Here is a 17,078-nt window from a genome sequence, read left to right as displayed (position 1 = left end):
AACACAATATTAGGCATAATGTTATGGCTGATTGGTGTATACACACGTCATGTGATGGAGGATACTTTTAGCTTTTATATAACGAGACAGATGGAGTTTCCAGTGTCAGTGGCTTCTGCGTAACATGACCGGCTGTGTCTTATTAACACACATCATAACTGAGGCTGCTGAAGGAAATAAGCTGCTATAACGTAACCGTTACGCTTCCACACCACTGAATGTAACTATAAAGCCATGTCTGTGGCAGTGTGAGGAACAAAAAACACTTCAAGGGTGTGTTACTGAAATAAATAAAACCCTTTCCATTCAACTAGACAGACACGGCGTTTTATCCCTCTCAGTACTGGAGGTAAAAAAAATAAATACACAAACATGTAACTTAAACAAGCTTATTTTTTTAATGGATCTGCAAAACAAAACAAAAAATAATAATAATAATAATAAATTTCCAAAAAAGACTACACCCAACCCCACTCCCATCCCTGTACACGAGCCATGCAGCTGCATTTCTCTCCTGTTTTCTTATTTTCCTTGCAGCACAAGTCTTTAAAACCAAAGAAAAGTGGCATGCAGGAGAAAACAGAGGGACAGAACAAAAGGTGAGTGACCAATAAAAAAAATAAAATAAAAAAAAAAAGGACGATGTGGGTGTCTGTTCTGGTGAGTTTGGTAAGTTATGTTATACAGGTGATGGACACGTGTGTGTGTGTCGCTTAGGGTGAATGGGAGGTTGGAGATTTCGGCTCCACGTTAAGGCACCGGACGAAAACAAACAAACAAAAAAAAATTAAAGAGGACAAAAGACGAAAACTCCTAACTGGTTTCCATCCGAACCCAATCACCAATCCGGAAACTGTACACAGTCATGAGCGCTTGGGTCGCTTTTACACCTTCCCAAAGGAACAAAAATAATAATAATCAAAAAGGAAAAAGGAAAAAAGGTCCGGAAGGTTCTGAGGAACCGTCCCCTTCTCTCGTGTCAGATTTCATCTTTATTTAAACATGTAGTGGTGAAGCGTTGTTGTTGTTGTTGTTGTTGTTCTGGTTGCTTTTGTTTTCTCTCCCTTTCTTATTCCAAACCTTTAAAAAAAATAAACGACAGGAAACGTGACATGATTTCTCTTTTTATCTATACAACTGTTTTTTTTTTTGTTGTCATCAGAAATAAAAACTGTCAGCGAACGGATGAGAGCGGGGGAAAGAAGGCAGAGAGAGAGACAGATGTGGAAGAGAGAGAGAGGGAGAGATGGTGAAAGACTGCAGGAGGAGGAGGAGGAAGAGTTAGATACAAAGTAGGAGGAAATGAGATGAGTGTAAGTGAGACGAAAAGGCAGAAGAGAAGAAACTGCGTGTGTAGGCGTGTGTGTGTGTGTGTGTGTGTGTGTGTGTGTGTGGACACGTGCTTGTAGATTTGTGTGACGGACTGTTCAACTGCAACACTTGGTCTTCCATCCTGTGACTCCGCCTCCAGAGCTGATGTCGACATTTTCACTGTTGGGCTCTTTTACAGGTGTCTGGAACACACACACACACAAACACACACACACACACACACACATTAATACACACACACACACGTCTAGCTCGCACATTTAACTGGATTGAGCCTTCTTTACTTTGGTAGAAAAACACACACACCTTTCTGAGGATGTCTTCTGCTAACGTGAGGAAGGCCTTCTCGATATTGATGTTGGCTTTCGCACTCGTCTCAAAGAAACGGATCCCATGTTCCCTAGCAATCTGAACACACACAGAAATAGTGTAAGAGTGTGTGTGTGTGTGTGTGAGAGAGAGACATGAGAGAACGCATGAGGGTAAAGAAAGAGAGAGCAGGGGGGGGGAGCGAGAGAGAGTGCATGCGAGAGAGAGAGCGGATGAGGGGAAAGAGAGAGAGAGTGCATGAGAGAGAGCAAGAGAGAGTGGAGGGGAAAGAGAGAGAGAAAGAGTGTGGAGGGGCATAGAGAGAGAAAGAACGAGAGAGAGCGAGAGAGAGAGTGAGCGCATGAGGAAGAGAGAGAGTGAGAGCATGAGGAAGGGGGGGGCATGAGGAAGAGAGCGAGAGAGAGAGGGAGAGAGAGTGAGAGCATGAGGGAGAGAGAGAGAAAGAGAGAGGGCATGAGGAAGAGAGAGAGAGCGAGGGAGAGAGAGTGAGAGCATGAGGGAGAGAGAGAGAGAGCATGAGGAAGGGGGGGGCATGAGGTCTCACAGAGAGCTACACTACTCAGAGGGAGGGAGAGTGAGAGCATGAGGGACCTACTTCACACACAAGCCACACAAGCCTACTGCCCACTCACACACCCTTGCCCCACTCACACCACACTACTACCACACTTACACACTACCACACACCCATTTCACTCCGCCACACACAGTCACTACCACTACGACCCACTGGGCCACACACTACACATCTTTCCCACGCACACACACAATCTCCACTACCACCCACACACACCTCACACACACCACGTACTGCACACACAACATCCCTGTCACTGAACTGTCCCACACACACTACTACTACTACTACTACTACTTTCGCCACTCACTACACACTTTACACACACACTACTACCTGCCAAACTCACTGTCACACAACATTGCTGCACTCACACCCACTACCTCACACACCATTTTCACACATTCACTTCACACATTACTTCTGGTCTACTACTTCACTTGGTCTGACACCTACACACTCACACACACACTACACACTGGGTCACTCTACGGCCACACACACTTTTCTTACTACTGGCCTTTTACCACACACACACAGGCTTTACTTTGGCCACACACACACACACACACACTTTCACCCACTACCACACTCCAATACACCCACACACACTACCTACCTCACTACTCACACAATACTCACTCACACACCACACACTCACTCACACACACATACTACACACTTTCTTCACACACACACACTACTTACCACTACCTTCACATATTTACACACATCTTACTCACACAATACACCTTCACTACTTAACACCACTAATACTTCATCTTTATCACACACACACATTACTCACTTTATTACATGTTGATTACACATAATATTTACTTTTTACACACACATTTATCACTATTTTATACACACATACTATTATTTACTGACATTATTACACACACACACTACTTATTATTACATATTTATTTATTACTTATTTTATTTACATTATTATTTATTTTACTACTATTTATTTATTATTAATATTTATTACTACACATTTTTACTGATATTACTACCACACAATATGACATGGCCTACCACACACACACACTGGCTCAGCCTCACCACACACACACACACAATACCTACTGGTCACTCTCACTATTACCACACAATACCTACTAGCCACACACACATTACACTACTCACTACACTACACCACTACTCACAATACTATTACATTATTACTTATTTACCTGCTGGCCACATACACTACACACTACCACTCACACACAATACCCACTGACACACTACACACACTCACTGGTTCACACACACTCACCACACACCACACACCACTGCCACACACTAAGGTCACTGGCCTCTACTACACTACATCCACTATGGACCACACACACTACTGCCTACTTTCAATACCCACTCACACACTCACACACACTAATACTCACTTGACACACTCAACCCTTACTTACGCACACATGCACTTACTAACACACACACAATTTACTTCACACACATGCCCCACTACACACACACTTACTACTATTAACACTACTAACTCACATATCTTACTTAATATTACACTACACATATTTTACTTATTTATGCATACACATATATTAATTACGTCTAATACTGCTTATTATATATTTATTACTTTACTACTATACTACACACATAATTATTATTTACTAATACTTATATTATATATTATTATTTACTATTAATATTATTACATATATTTATTATATATACTACATACTTACTTTATGATATTATATTACATTATTATATTACATATTATTATATATTATTATTTATTTATATATTTATATATATATTATTATTTATATATATTATTATATTTATGTTTATATTATTATTATTTATTTATTATATTATTATTTATGTTTATTTTTATATATATTATTATATATTTTTATATTATTATATATATTATATATATTATTTATATATATAATATATTATTTTTATTATTTATTTATTACATATATTATTATTATTTATTTATTATATATATTATTTATATCTTTTTTATATTATATATTATTATTTACATATATTATTTATATATATATATATATATATATATTATTATTATATATATATACATCACTCACTATACTATTATATATATTATATATATTATTATATTATATTTATATTATTATTATTATTATATATTATTATTATTATTATTATTTATTATTATTATTATTATTTATTATTAACACACAGCACTCACTGGCCTACTACTACACCACACACTACTAATACACACTACTACTCACTTTCACTTTACCACTACTTTTACCTCACACACACACACTTCACACACACACACACACACACACACTACTAACACACACACACACTACTCCACTACAGCACACACTACTCACTACCACTGGCCACACACTCACTGGCACACACACACACTACACTACACTGGCCAATACTACTACTGTCACACACTACACACTGGCCACTACATCACACCACACACACACACACTCACACTCCACACACACTCTTTCACTACACACACTCTCACACACACACACACTACCACTTTCACACACACACACACCACTACTCTACACACACTACACCACCACACCACACTTACTCTCACACACTACTACTACTCAGCACTACAACACTACCTACTGCCACTCACTACTTTCACACACTCACACTACACTTTGACACACTAGCACACACTACCACATGACACACACACACTACTCATTTTTACCACACACACACACACACACACTACACTCACTAATACTAACACACATTACACACACACACACATTCTCTTACTACCACATTTTACTAACTACCACACACATTACTTCACTAATACCATTAACTAATTACTATTTACACACACACTACATATATACACACACACATCTATTTTCATCATATATATTACTTTAATACTTATTTAATACTTAATATAACACACATTTACTCTATTTAATACATATTTATTTATTTATTTACACACACTATTATTTAATTACTTACTACTAATTAATACTTATTTTATCATTATATATATTTATTATACATTTATTTATTATTACTGACATATTTATTATATTATTATTTATTTATTACACACACACATATTTATTTATTATTATATTATTATTATTATTTATTTACATATTATTATTATTTACATACACACATATTATTATACTATTATTATACATACATATTTACACACATACACATATATATTTTATTATTGTTTATTATTATTATTATTTATATTTATTATATTAATATTATTATTATTATTATTTATTAATACTACATATTTACTTATTTATATTATTATTAGGCACACACACTACATACACACACACACACTATTTTAAGACACACACACACACATATATTACTTCACACACACACTACTATTTCACACTCCACACACACCACTACACACACACACACACTATTGGCTACTACACTACTTTACACACAGCTACACAAAATACTACCACACACACTGGCCTACTTACTGGTCAATACGCTACTTGGCTACTCTCACACACACAGGTCACTCTACACACAATACACACTTTGCTGGGCTACACACTTATTATTTTTAACACATACACACTATTTTTACACACACACACACATTATTTATATTATTATTATTACATACACATTTATTATATATTATATACTTTTTGACACACACACACACACACATTCACACATATTATACATATATTATTATTATTTATTATTATTATTTAATACACTTATTATTATATATTTATTACATATATACACTATTATTAACACACACACACATTTATTACACACACATTTATTTTACATTATTATATATTACTTTCTACATACACATTATTACATTTATTATACATATTATTATTATTATTATATTTTTATTATTTATTATTATATTATATTATTATTATTTATATATATATAATATTATTATTATATTATTATTATATATTATTATGTATTATATATATTATATTATATATTATATACATATGGTATTATTATTTATTATTATTTATTATTATATTTATTTATTTATTATTATAATATTTATATATATATTATTATTTATATTATATATTATTATATATATTTATTTATTATTATATATATTATTTTATTACATAGTATTATATATATATTATTATTATTATTATTATATATATTTATATATATTTATATTATATTATTATATTTATTTATTATATTATTATATATATATATATATTATTATTATATTATATATATTTATTATTTATTATTTATTATATATTTATTTATATATATATATATATATATATATTATATATATTATTATATATATATATATATTTATATTATTTATTATTATTATTATTATTTACATTCCTTTATACACAGAGAGGGAGAGAGAGTGAGGAGCAGTAGGGAGAGAGAGAGAGAGAGAGAGAGAGAGAGAGGGAGAGGAGAGAGAGGGAGAGGAGAGAGAGAGGAGAGTATGTTCTTAGGAGGGAGAGAGGTTGAATCTGATTGGGCAAGAGAGGAGGAGGAGGCAGCAGTGTGTTCTTTAGGCTGGAAGAGGCAGCAGTAGTGTTCTTTAGGTTGAATCAAGGAGGAGGAGGAGGAGATTTTGTTACAAAAAAAGGATGAAACTCTCTAAAAAGTGAAAGTAATAATCAGAGGTAACAGTAACAGATAAAGATGCACTGCTGTCTGTCCCGGGGGTGAAGTAAACGGTCCAATCATACGGCCTGACTCAACATGACATCACACCTAGAGACACAAATCTCCTGTTCTTCATCCTTTAAAACATCACCTTCATCTTCATCTCTAAATGCCTCGGGCTGCTCACCTGTTCTCCCTTGGCCTTTGGTACGACCCGCTTGTCCTCCATATCGCACTTGTTGCCTAGCAGCATTCTCTCCACATCTTCATTGGCATGCTGAAACACACACACACACAGAGTGACGAAAAATAAGAACGCTCTCGTGCTTGATAAAATGTGTGTTTTTAGCTTCATGAGGACAGGCCGCTAGCTTTTACTGAAATAAACACCAGTTGTTGATAATGGACTGGAGATTTTCACAACACACCATTAACCATAGTGTTGATTAATTACAGCATTATATAAATAATAAAACATTAAGCCCTGGCAAGATGACAAAACAAACAAACAAAAAACAACAAGTCTGTTCTCAGTGCAGCAATTACTACAAACATCTGAGTGACAGATGACAAGAGACAATGAAAAAGTATGTAATCTGTTCCATTTAGAGATTTGTGTGTGTAGGGAGGAAAGCCTGAGTGTACACACACACACACACACACACACACACAGCTTGAGAAGATCAGGGTTGTGTTTGCTCTGAATTACGCTGAACTCTGTATTTATAGAGTTTTGTATATAGAATATAACAGCTGCCTGATCCACTGCTGTAACCAATCAGAGTGTAGCTCCTGCCTGATCCACTGCTCTAACCAGAGTGTAGCTCCTCCCTGATCAATCACTGTAACCAATCAGCATGTAGCTCCTGCCTGATCCACTGCTGTAACCAATCAGAGTGTAGCTCCTCCCTGATCAATCACTGTAACCAATCAGCGTGTAGCTCCTGCCTGATCCACTGCTGCAACCAATCAGTGTAGCTCCTGCCTGATCCACTGCTCTAACCAGAGTGTAGCTCCTCCCTGATCAATCACTGTAACCAATCAGAGTGTAGCTCCTGCCTGATCCACTGCTCTAACCAGAGTGTAGCTCCTCCCTGATCAATCACTGTAACCAATCAGAGTGTAGCTCCTGCCTGAACCCCAGCTGTAATAGTGGTGTAACAGAGGGCACAGTTCCTGCCTGAAAGGTAACCTGAACACAAATCCCACCCACCACACCACGTGCACTAATCAGAGCGGAGATACTGACTAACATGCAGCTGTGACAAACCTCAGGCACCAAATACAGAACAATGTACTGAGGAAAAACCAGTCCAGCTTTTGTGTGCTTATGCTAGGCTTTTTATCTGCGTCCAGCTTCCGGTCTTCATCTGACCATGATCGCTCAGCGGCAGTGAAGAAGAAGCGGTGTGGGGTTTAGTGATGTAGCAACATTAGAGACCCACCTCATCGATGTTCCTGAGCCACTTGCTGATGTTCTCGAAGCTTTTGGCGTTGCTGATGTCATAGACGAGCATGATGCCCATGGCTCCTCTGTAGTAGGAGGTGGTGATGGTGTGGAACCTCTCCTGACCTGCTGTGTCCCTAAAAACACACACAATTAGTAATGAGTGTCTCTCAGCTCACTTATATTTGTGTATACACACACACACACACACAGACACACACACACACACACACAGAGCCCTCTGCAAGACTTAGACAATATGTTACAACCATCTATTTATAAACAAAAAAAAAGACATACTATGACAAGTTACACAATTGTGTGTCAGCATTTGCTGCATTATTAGTTATGCGTATCCATGGCAACGACCAACACAATACAGATTCTGCGCCAGGATGACGGTCATTCAAACTTCTCGCCTCTGCTGAATTCTGCGATCTGATTGGTCGGGAGTGACGACGGCGAGGGTTTATATTAAGGTGCTCGTTCTGATACGTCACCATTTCTATAGCAACAAGAGGCGTATTCAGTCTTTAAGGAAGGAGCCTGTAGTGTCAGTGGTAATGCTGTAAAAGCTGGTCATCTTCGGGACAGAGGAATCTTCCAGAAAGTAACGGGGGGGGGGGGGGGGGGATTAGGAGATGGCTAGAGAATTACAACGCAAGAGGAACTCAGCATCTCCTGGAACGCTAACAGTCATCGTCGATTATTTTCCTCCAACTCCACGACATCCTTTTATCCCTCTCTCATTACATTCCTTTTTTTCCCTCCATACTGTATTTCAGACCTTAACTGTAGCATACGGTAATTTGTCAGCTAGGATATTTCTGTCTCTGTGGCTTAACGCACTAGCTAAGAGCTTCCCAGGTTACCATGGCAACCGGCAATGAACTAAAAATAAGACTGGACGGGACACGACTAGTGTCCAAGGATCATCTGTGCATTTATCCATCTGTGATTCCGAGTGTATACAAACTCCCCCCCACCCACACACACACACACAGAGAGAGAGAGAGCACTCACCATATCTGTAGCTTTATCTTCTTTCCTTGCAGTTCCACTGTTTTGATCTTGAAATCGATTCCTGGAGAGGAAGAGGAAAGAAAAAGAGTGTGAGGTTCATTATGATCACGTGTTTATTGTACACCTTACAAAACACACTCCGGGACTGTAGTCAAAAGAGCTGATGGTTACTGTGGAAGGGGAGTGTGTGTGTGTGTGTGTGTGTGTGTGTGTGTGTGTGTGTGTGTGTGTGTGTGTGTGTGTGTGTGGTGCACGGTTCAGCTTTGCTCCATTTGGTTTGCTGATACAGGATAAACAACTCTGTGTTGTAGAGAAACTCAGTCAGACAGACAGATGTAATTTATAATTACATTTAAATATCTAGTGAGAGAGAGAGAGAGAGTGTGTGTGTGTGTGTGTGTTCCCCTGCTGATGGGGCAGTATGGAAACTGTGTGTGGCACAGACTGGCACTCGCTGGCATCGACTCCGGCCGGATAGCCTTAATCTGTCCTTCTGCTGGGGGTTTAACATATTTCTCTCTCTCTCTCTCTCTCTCTCTCACACACACACACACAGTGCTGTAGCTCACAGTGGGATCATCCAGAAAGAAATAGAGACTGAAATGAATTAAAAAAAAAAGGAAACGGTGAGATGATCTGAGACAAAGAGATATTTGGGAGGTGAAGCGCTAGAGAACTGTGAGAGAGAGAGAGAGAGAGAGAGAGAGAGAGATGGAGAGAGAGAGATGGAAAAAGAGACTGATGTAAATGCATGTGAGATGGACAGACAGTAAACGACAGAAAGCAAAGATATGAGAAAGACTGAACGTCTTTATTAGACAGAACTCTTCACACAAATTTCTATATGAGCCTCATCAGTGACAGTGACACACACACACACGGTGTAAATCCACTCCATCACACACTCTTCTACAGCAGGCCTGGGATGCTAGCGAGTCAAAGCAGACAGACCAGTCCAGCTTCCTGTCGACGTTCCACATTTAACACTCGCAGCATTGTGTACGCAGCTGAAAAGGGGGCGGGGCTAACAGACACTCACGCTAGATCAAAACAAAAACAAAAAATTCAAGATGGCCGACGACACTTCAGGTGAGTGAGACGTCTTAGAAGCGGTTTTTAAAGCTCATGATGTGTGATTTAACGCACACACGTCAGTCATTGTACAGACACGCCCCCGACACGCCCCCTTCATCATGAGAAGTCGTCATCATTGTGTTTAAGAAGCAGCTGATGATCTGAATGTGATGTCATTCATCCATCTACTGTACCTTTAAATCCAGTAACATCGTTGTGTTTATTCTTGTAACACACACACACCACAAAATTATACCAGGAAACAAAAAGAGAGAAAGAATAAAATCAAATCAAACAGGAAGTGAGAGACGTGTCAGTGGGAGTCCATGCGTCTGTCAGTGCTCTAGTTTGAGATCAGCATATTAAACAGTTATATTAGTGTGTCCCCACACACACACACAGCAGGAACCGGCAATAAACTGGAGAGAGAGAGAGAGAGAGAGAAACCGAAAGAGAGAGTGAGTGAGAGATGTACAGAGAGAGAGAGGTGAAATGTAGAGTAAGTGAAAGTCCTCATGCTCACATTCAGGAACAAAACTCAGGAGGAAAGATCCAGTCTTACATTCATATAGTTACTTACAAAAACCTCTCTCTCACATACACACACACACACACACACACACACACACACACAGCTGCAGGTTGGGTGGAACCTGGCATTATTAGATGATATGCATATCATTCAGCCAAAGAATGAGTCACACTTACACAATACAAATCCACACACACACATAGTGTGCAAGGGGCTTAAGGCCAAGTTCCTGTGAGTGAGAGGGAGAGAGGAAGAGAGAAATAGAGCCTGAAAGAAAAATACAGGGACACAGGGAGATGAGAAAAGAGACGAGAGAGAGAGGCAGAGAAAGAGAGAGACAGGCAGAGGGAAAGAGAGAGAGAGAGAGAGAGGCACAGAGGGAAAGAAAGAGAGAGGCAGAGGGAAAGAAAGAGAGAGAGAGAGGCAGAGGGAAAAAGAGAGAGAGAGAGAGAGAGAGAGGGAGGCACAGAGGGAAAGAAAGAGAGAGAGGCAGAGGGAAAGAAAGAGAGAGAGAGAGAGAGAGAGGCAGAGGGAAAAAGAGAGAGAGAGATTTTTAAAATCAGAATGAACTGATTCTCTGGTCCGGAACTCGTCTCTGAGAGGAGCTGAAGGTGAGGAGAGACTTTTGCACTTCATGCTCATTACGCTTCATACATCAGACAGCTGTCTCACACACACACACACACCTCCCTAGTTTCACCTCTGTCAGTAATCAAAGGACACGGCTTTCTTTTCGGCTTCTCACATACTCACAAAAAAACCTCCACGGTGCCTCGTTTACAGCACAGAGCTGCTCGTTTCCTGTTACACACCCACACACACACACCCACACACCAACAAACCTACAGAGAAAGACATTAAAATAAACCCGTAAGCATCAACAGATCACTTATAAGTCACTGAACGTCAGTTGTGCTTTTCTCTTCCACTACAGCAGCTATAAACACCCTCTCCCTCTGACACTAGAGACTCCTTCCTTCTGTAGAACCTTACTTCCTTTTTAATTTTCCTGTTTCCTGTTATCTTATCAACATATCAACTGAACTCAAGTGATCAAACTCAGGCCTGGTTATAGGTCAAAAACCAGATGACCGCAAAGGCTGATGGGTAAAAGAGCAGCACTGTGTGTGTTGAAATCCCTCTGATGCGTGACGCACGCTTATATTCGTCCTATAACTGCAACCAGAGTGAGAGAATGTGCTGAGGATGAAACCGGAGACGTTAGGAAAAGGCCAGTGGAGCGGAGAGCGACACACACACACACACACACACACACACACACGCACCACTAAATAAAACAGCTGCTCTCTTCAAATCTTCTAGCGAGAGAAATGCTTCTAGTAGCACAATGACCGAAACTCTAACATCGAATATAAGCATACATTGTGCTATAAAATCGTGTGTGTATGTGTGTATGTGTGTGTGTGTGTGTGTGTATGTAAGCCGATCCCGGGGATGGAGGGAGTTTCCGGTGGGTATTTTCAGATGCTAAGGAATCGCAGCTGCATCAGCCACTCTGGCAGAGACGGAGAGCCAAATGACAGGAAACAGAAGTCGGTTGCACCGAATGATCTACGACATTACCGCGATTTCTGTATATGCCACGCCCACTTCACCTTCACCCATCTCACCCGGTGCTCTCCAGGTACATGGAGAATTCCCCGAGCTCATTAATGCGCAATAAAACCAAGTCTTCAGGAAAAAATGGATCATACGGGTGAAATTCTAAGGCGAGTAAGACCAAGAACAAAAAGTAATGGCACCCTGTAACCAGGTAGAACATAGACATGTTATAGCGCCTTATATGGAGTTTTGTGGGCGTGGCTAAATGTCAGCAAGCCTTGTTCAATTGATTTTGTGTGGGCCAAATTTTCACGATTAAGTGTTGGCGCTCTTCTTTCCTGTAACAGACAAAGAGGAAACGTTCACACAGAGCGAAGTGCAGCGTATACGCAAAGCCGGGGTAAGTTCTCGCAAAAGTCCCGGGAAATTCCTGGGTCGTGTGTGTGAACTGGAATTTTCAGAGAGAGAAAAAAAATTCCTCCTCAAGTAATTTTTGTTGACCATAAAACAGAACGAAGAGTCGACACTTTCCCCCCAAAAAAATTCACGCTGCATTGAATCCAATGTGTGTGAGGTGTTGTGCATACACATCTATAAAGGGGCGGGGCTTAAATCCTTGTCAGTTATCATTACAGTAACTGCAGTTCACACACACTCCTAAACAATTCTGACAAACAAAAACATATCCGGAAGACGAATAAGATTAATGAGCACAAAAGTAATGGCACCCTGTACCAGGCAGAACACCACAGCTATGTTATGGCTATATTACTTCAACGCCTTTTATGGAGTTTACAGATGTTTGAAGCTTTATTTTTCATGCGCACAAGAAAGTATGAAGACAATTATCTTCATACCGGAAGGAACGCGGGAAGAAATGATGGACATTTACCCCAAGTGAAGAATCCTAGAAAGCATCAACCACACGGGGGAAAAATAACAATAATAGTGAAACATGAAGAAGTTAAAATGCCTGAGGACTCGTGATGGACAGCCGTTCACATCCTCCCCGCCTTTATCTCTAAAGCACAAGAGCTTCCTCTAAGATGCCATCCTTCCTGAAAATGGATGGCAAATATTCCACGATAACAACGTGTGCGATACGGAATAACGGCCCGGAGTGACGAGTCAGGAGCCGGGACTCCGTAATCCTCGGGATTGTCTGCTTCTCTTTAATTATACGTTAAACAGAAAGAGCAAATGTTACTAAAATAAACACACAAGCTGTTACAAGCTTTAAACATCAGTGTGTGTGAACGTCACAGTGCCTTCATTCCCCGTCACCATGGTGCTTGTCATCAGGTGAATAAAACACACTTCATTTTGGCTGTTCCATGCCTCCAGAGGCTCGCCGATCAGGAACCAGGAGTCTATGGATTTACTCTCCATGTCAGGAAAATATTCCATGGAAAACCGTAAACCACAGAGTCACATCTGGCGACCCAGAAACACCGCTTCTGCAGGAAATCCGTCGGAAAGTTTCTCGCCTGCGTGCTGTGGACAATGCGAAGTTTTGGCACCTGAGAAACGAGGAGTAGGGGAATGTTTTCATCCAGTCAGTAAAAGCCATCGACGACATTTCTTATTCATATGTGCGAAAGCAGCACTAAGAGAACTGCTCAGCCCCGCCCACTGGCTTTCTATTGGCTCACGAGATGGGGGCTTGTGGATAGACAGTTTGAAATTTACCTGAACCACTATATCTGCCCATCATGGCTGACGTCTAGCTCAGAAATCATTTGGATGTTGTTGAGCGAGTGGATGGAGGCAGGTTCACAACAAGCAGTCGAATATTATTTTACTTTACTCAACAGAAGCGATGTTCCTTCATGCCTCCAGATTCTGTCAGTTATGTAACCATCAGCTACAGCTACTCCGTCGAGTCAGAACATCACCATCTCGTCAGACTCACATCAGAGTCGTGAAGGGATCGGGTGAGAAACCAGGACATTTTTCAGAAACGTATGAACCTCAATGCTGAGACAAGTTACAGGATCGATGGCGATAACATACACCATAACAAACATTCGTCATGGCTAGATCACAGTGGACGTGTGACATGGCCTAAGGAAACTCAACAGCATCTTGAGTATCGGAATAGAGGTTGCATTCTGGGACTTCGAGTCGAAGCGTCTGAACCGACGTCTCCGTCGAACTTCAGAGACCTTCTGGTAAACTAATACTAAAAACTGACCTACATCAATGGTTGAGTCAAAATGCTTCACAATATCAATAAAGACTGTCTTTTGGACGTGAATAAAAATCGAACAAAAACAAACCTTTTCCTGTTTCCTTTCAGTTTTATCATCTGTCTGATTCTTACAGCATCATTTTGTGCTTAGAAAGCAACCTCGGGTTTGAGGAAGACGCCACTGTCCTGAACCAAAGTCTGTCACATTTTCACAACTGATATGTAATACGATCAGAAGGTTGCGAGTTCGAATCCCAGGTCCACCAAGCTGGGCCCCTGAGTAAGGCCCTTAACCCATATCTCATTCAGGGGGCAGTGGTTGCTCAGGTGGTCAAGGCTCTGGGTCTAAGATCAAGGTTCACGGGGCACTGTATCATGGCTCACCCTGCGCTCTGACCCCACCAACCCCTAAGGATGGGATACGCGAAGAAAGAATTCACACTGTGAAGACAACTTGGGTAAATATGTTTTTACTTCCAGTTTACATTTCCGCGATTTGGCAGACGCCCTCATCTATAGCGACTCAAATCTTTTAGACAACTCTTAAGCAATTGAGGGTTAAGGGCCTTACTAACTCCGGGGCCCAGCAGAATCAGCAGCTTGGCGGACCTGGGATTCGAACTCACGACCTTCTGATCTTAACCACCAAGCCACCACATCCCACCCTTCCCAAGCTCCGCCCTCTAGGACCCTGCGTACTTACGTCATCAATAAAACAACTCAATCAATCAATCAATCCGGACCAGAAGTCAGAATTCCAAAAGGATTTTTATTAATATTATTATTTCAATTTTTTCCCCTCATCATCCACGGAATACTTTTTTTTGCTTCAAGGTCAATAATTCCACTTGTATATTTAACCACAAGAAACATGTCAGCACACGTCAAGTCAGAAACTACAACAAAAAGGGAATCCCTTTCCTCACTACAGACTGAATAAAGACAATAATAATAATAATAACAATAATAATAAAGGCTCTGATACCCTACTTAGTGCACTCGACAGCCATTTCGCATGCATTTGGACTGCGGCCATGAATAAATCCAGCTTTCTTAAAGAAACCCCTGTTTGTAGAAATGACACTAAAAGGTGTTTGTTTTGTTATTTATTTGACAGATATTCCTCACCTATAGTGGAGATAAAGGTGGTGTTAAAGGCGTCGTCTGAGAAGCGGAACAGCACGCAGGTTTTCCCCACACCGGAGTCTCCGATCAGGAGGAGCTTGAACAGCAGGTCGTACGTCTTCTTCGCCATGTCGTCTTATTTATTTAATTTCCTTTTATAGATATATATAGATATATATATATATATATATATTTATATATAATGAGTTAACACTAGAGAAATGAGATCCCGAATAACAAACACACCACTCAGACGTGCTGGTTAGCTTGGTGCTAAGCTAACGTTAGCCTGGCTAGTTTTCTGGAGCGTGCGCAAAAAGTGCCGTTTTTTGTGTATGTGTTTTTATTTCTTAAATAATAATAATAATAATAATAATAATAATAAAAACCGTGCGGTGTCAGGATAAATCTGTGTCTTGGGGGGGGGGAAGAAAAATAATAATAAATCCAGCCTTTCCGTTCCTTTTCTTCTGTCCTTCTTTCTCTTCTGCCACACGGCTCGGGACAAAATGGCTCCCTTCTCTACTTCAGTCTTTCTTCAAAACTAACGTTTCCAGCCGGGGTTTTTATCACCATTACCGCGTCGTCATCTCACCCTCCCTCCTCCGGATTTACAATCCGTAAAGGCTCGAGTGCGTTGTTCCCGATAAGAGATCTTTGTGTGTGTGTGTGGATATATTTCTCCCTTGTTGTTGTTGTTATCGTCGTCGAGCCGAAACACAGACAGACGACCGCCGTCGCCTTCGAATGGAGCCACCGCGGCCCGGCGACACCCTAAGAGCTACAGTCTCCGCCCGTCCCCCCGCCCACACCCGCGCGTCCTCTATCCTGATTGGCTGAGGCGGGACACATTCAAAACATTCCCCCGCCGCCGATTGGACGGCCGCTCCAACCGTCAAAAGGGACGACATACGGAAGTTCACTTACGCTGTGCGCTGCCGTCCGAAAATGCTAACAGCTAAACGCTAAAATATTTTATTCCACAAATGTAAAGGCAGTAAAAGTTTCTCTCACTTTCATAAAGATATTAGGATTTAGATGAACTCTTTGTCCACATCCTGTAACAGAAAAGCTGCCAAAGAATATGTGCTCGCAATTTAATGTTTTTACATAATTTAATTTTATTTATTTAGATTTTTTATTTATTTATTTAAATTCAATCATTCATTTATGTATTTTTATATAT

The 17,078-nt window shown here is 40.0% G+C and overlaps 1 protein-coding gene across 3 annotated transcripts; it reads right to left on the bottom strand.

Moving 5' to 3' along the window:
• Positions 1 to 375: 375 nt before the first annotated feature.
• Positions 376 to 16,665, bottom strand: rab10 (RAB10, member RAS oncogene family). 3 transcript variants are annotated; one of them, XM_058392535.1, is made up of 7 exons: positions 15,896 to 16,665; positions 9,408 to 9,468; positions 8,383 to 8,521; positions 7,125 to 7,214; positions 1,639 to 1,740; positions 1,404 to 1,514; positions 376 to 1,080 (listed from the first exon to the last, which is right to left on the bottom strand). In XM_058392535.1, exons 1-6 carry the CDS (start codon positions 16,020 to 16,022, stop codon positions 1,428 to 1,430), a joined length of 606 nt encoding a protein of 201 aa, XP_058248518.1. In that variant the 5' UTR covers positions 16,023 to 16,665; the 3' UTR covers positions 376 to 1,080; positions 1,404 to 1,427. The 3 variants fall into 3 exon arrangements, with proteins under 3 accessions (XP_058248518.1, XP_058248519.1, XP_058248517.1); XM_058392536.1 differs by having other exon boundaries at positions 1,425 to 1,514; XM_058392534.1 differs by having other exon boundaries at positions 376 to 1,514; positions 15,896 to 16,664.
• Positions 16,666 to 17,078: the final 413 nt, after the last annotated feature.

This window comes from Hemibagrus wyckioides, linkage group LG06 (genome assembly GCF_019097595.1).
Source record: "Hemibagrus wyckioides isolate EC202008001 linkage group LG06, SWU_Hwy_1.0, whole genome shotgun sequence".
Lineage (NCBI taxonomy): Eukaryota > Metazoa > Chordata > Actinopteri > Siluriformes > Bagridae > Hemibagrus > Hemibagrus wyckioides.
The sequence above is the reverse complement of the archived record's forward strand: the minus strand, read 5'-3'. Positions and strand labels throughout refer to the sequence as shown.

Bases quoted from the DNA above. Each gene is read 5' to 3' on its own strand.
- rab10 (XM_058392535.1), bottom strand. From the start codon at position 16,022: ATGGCGAAGAAGACGTACGACCTGCTGTTCAAGCTCCTCCTGATCGGA. The intron at 8,522-9,407 runs GTGAGTGCTCTC...GTGTGTTTTTAG, and splicing joins AAGATAAAGCTACAGATATG to GGACACAGCAGGTCAGGAGA. The intron at 1,741-7,124 runs GTGAGCAGCCCG...GTGTGTGTTCAG, and splicing joins CAAAGGCCAAGGGAGAACAG to ATTGCTAGGGAACATGGGAT.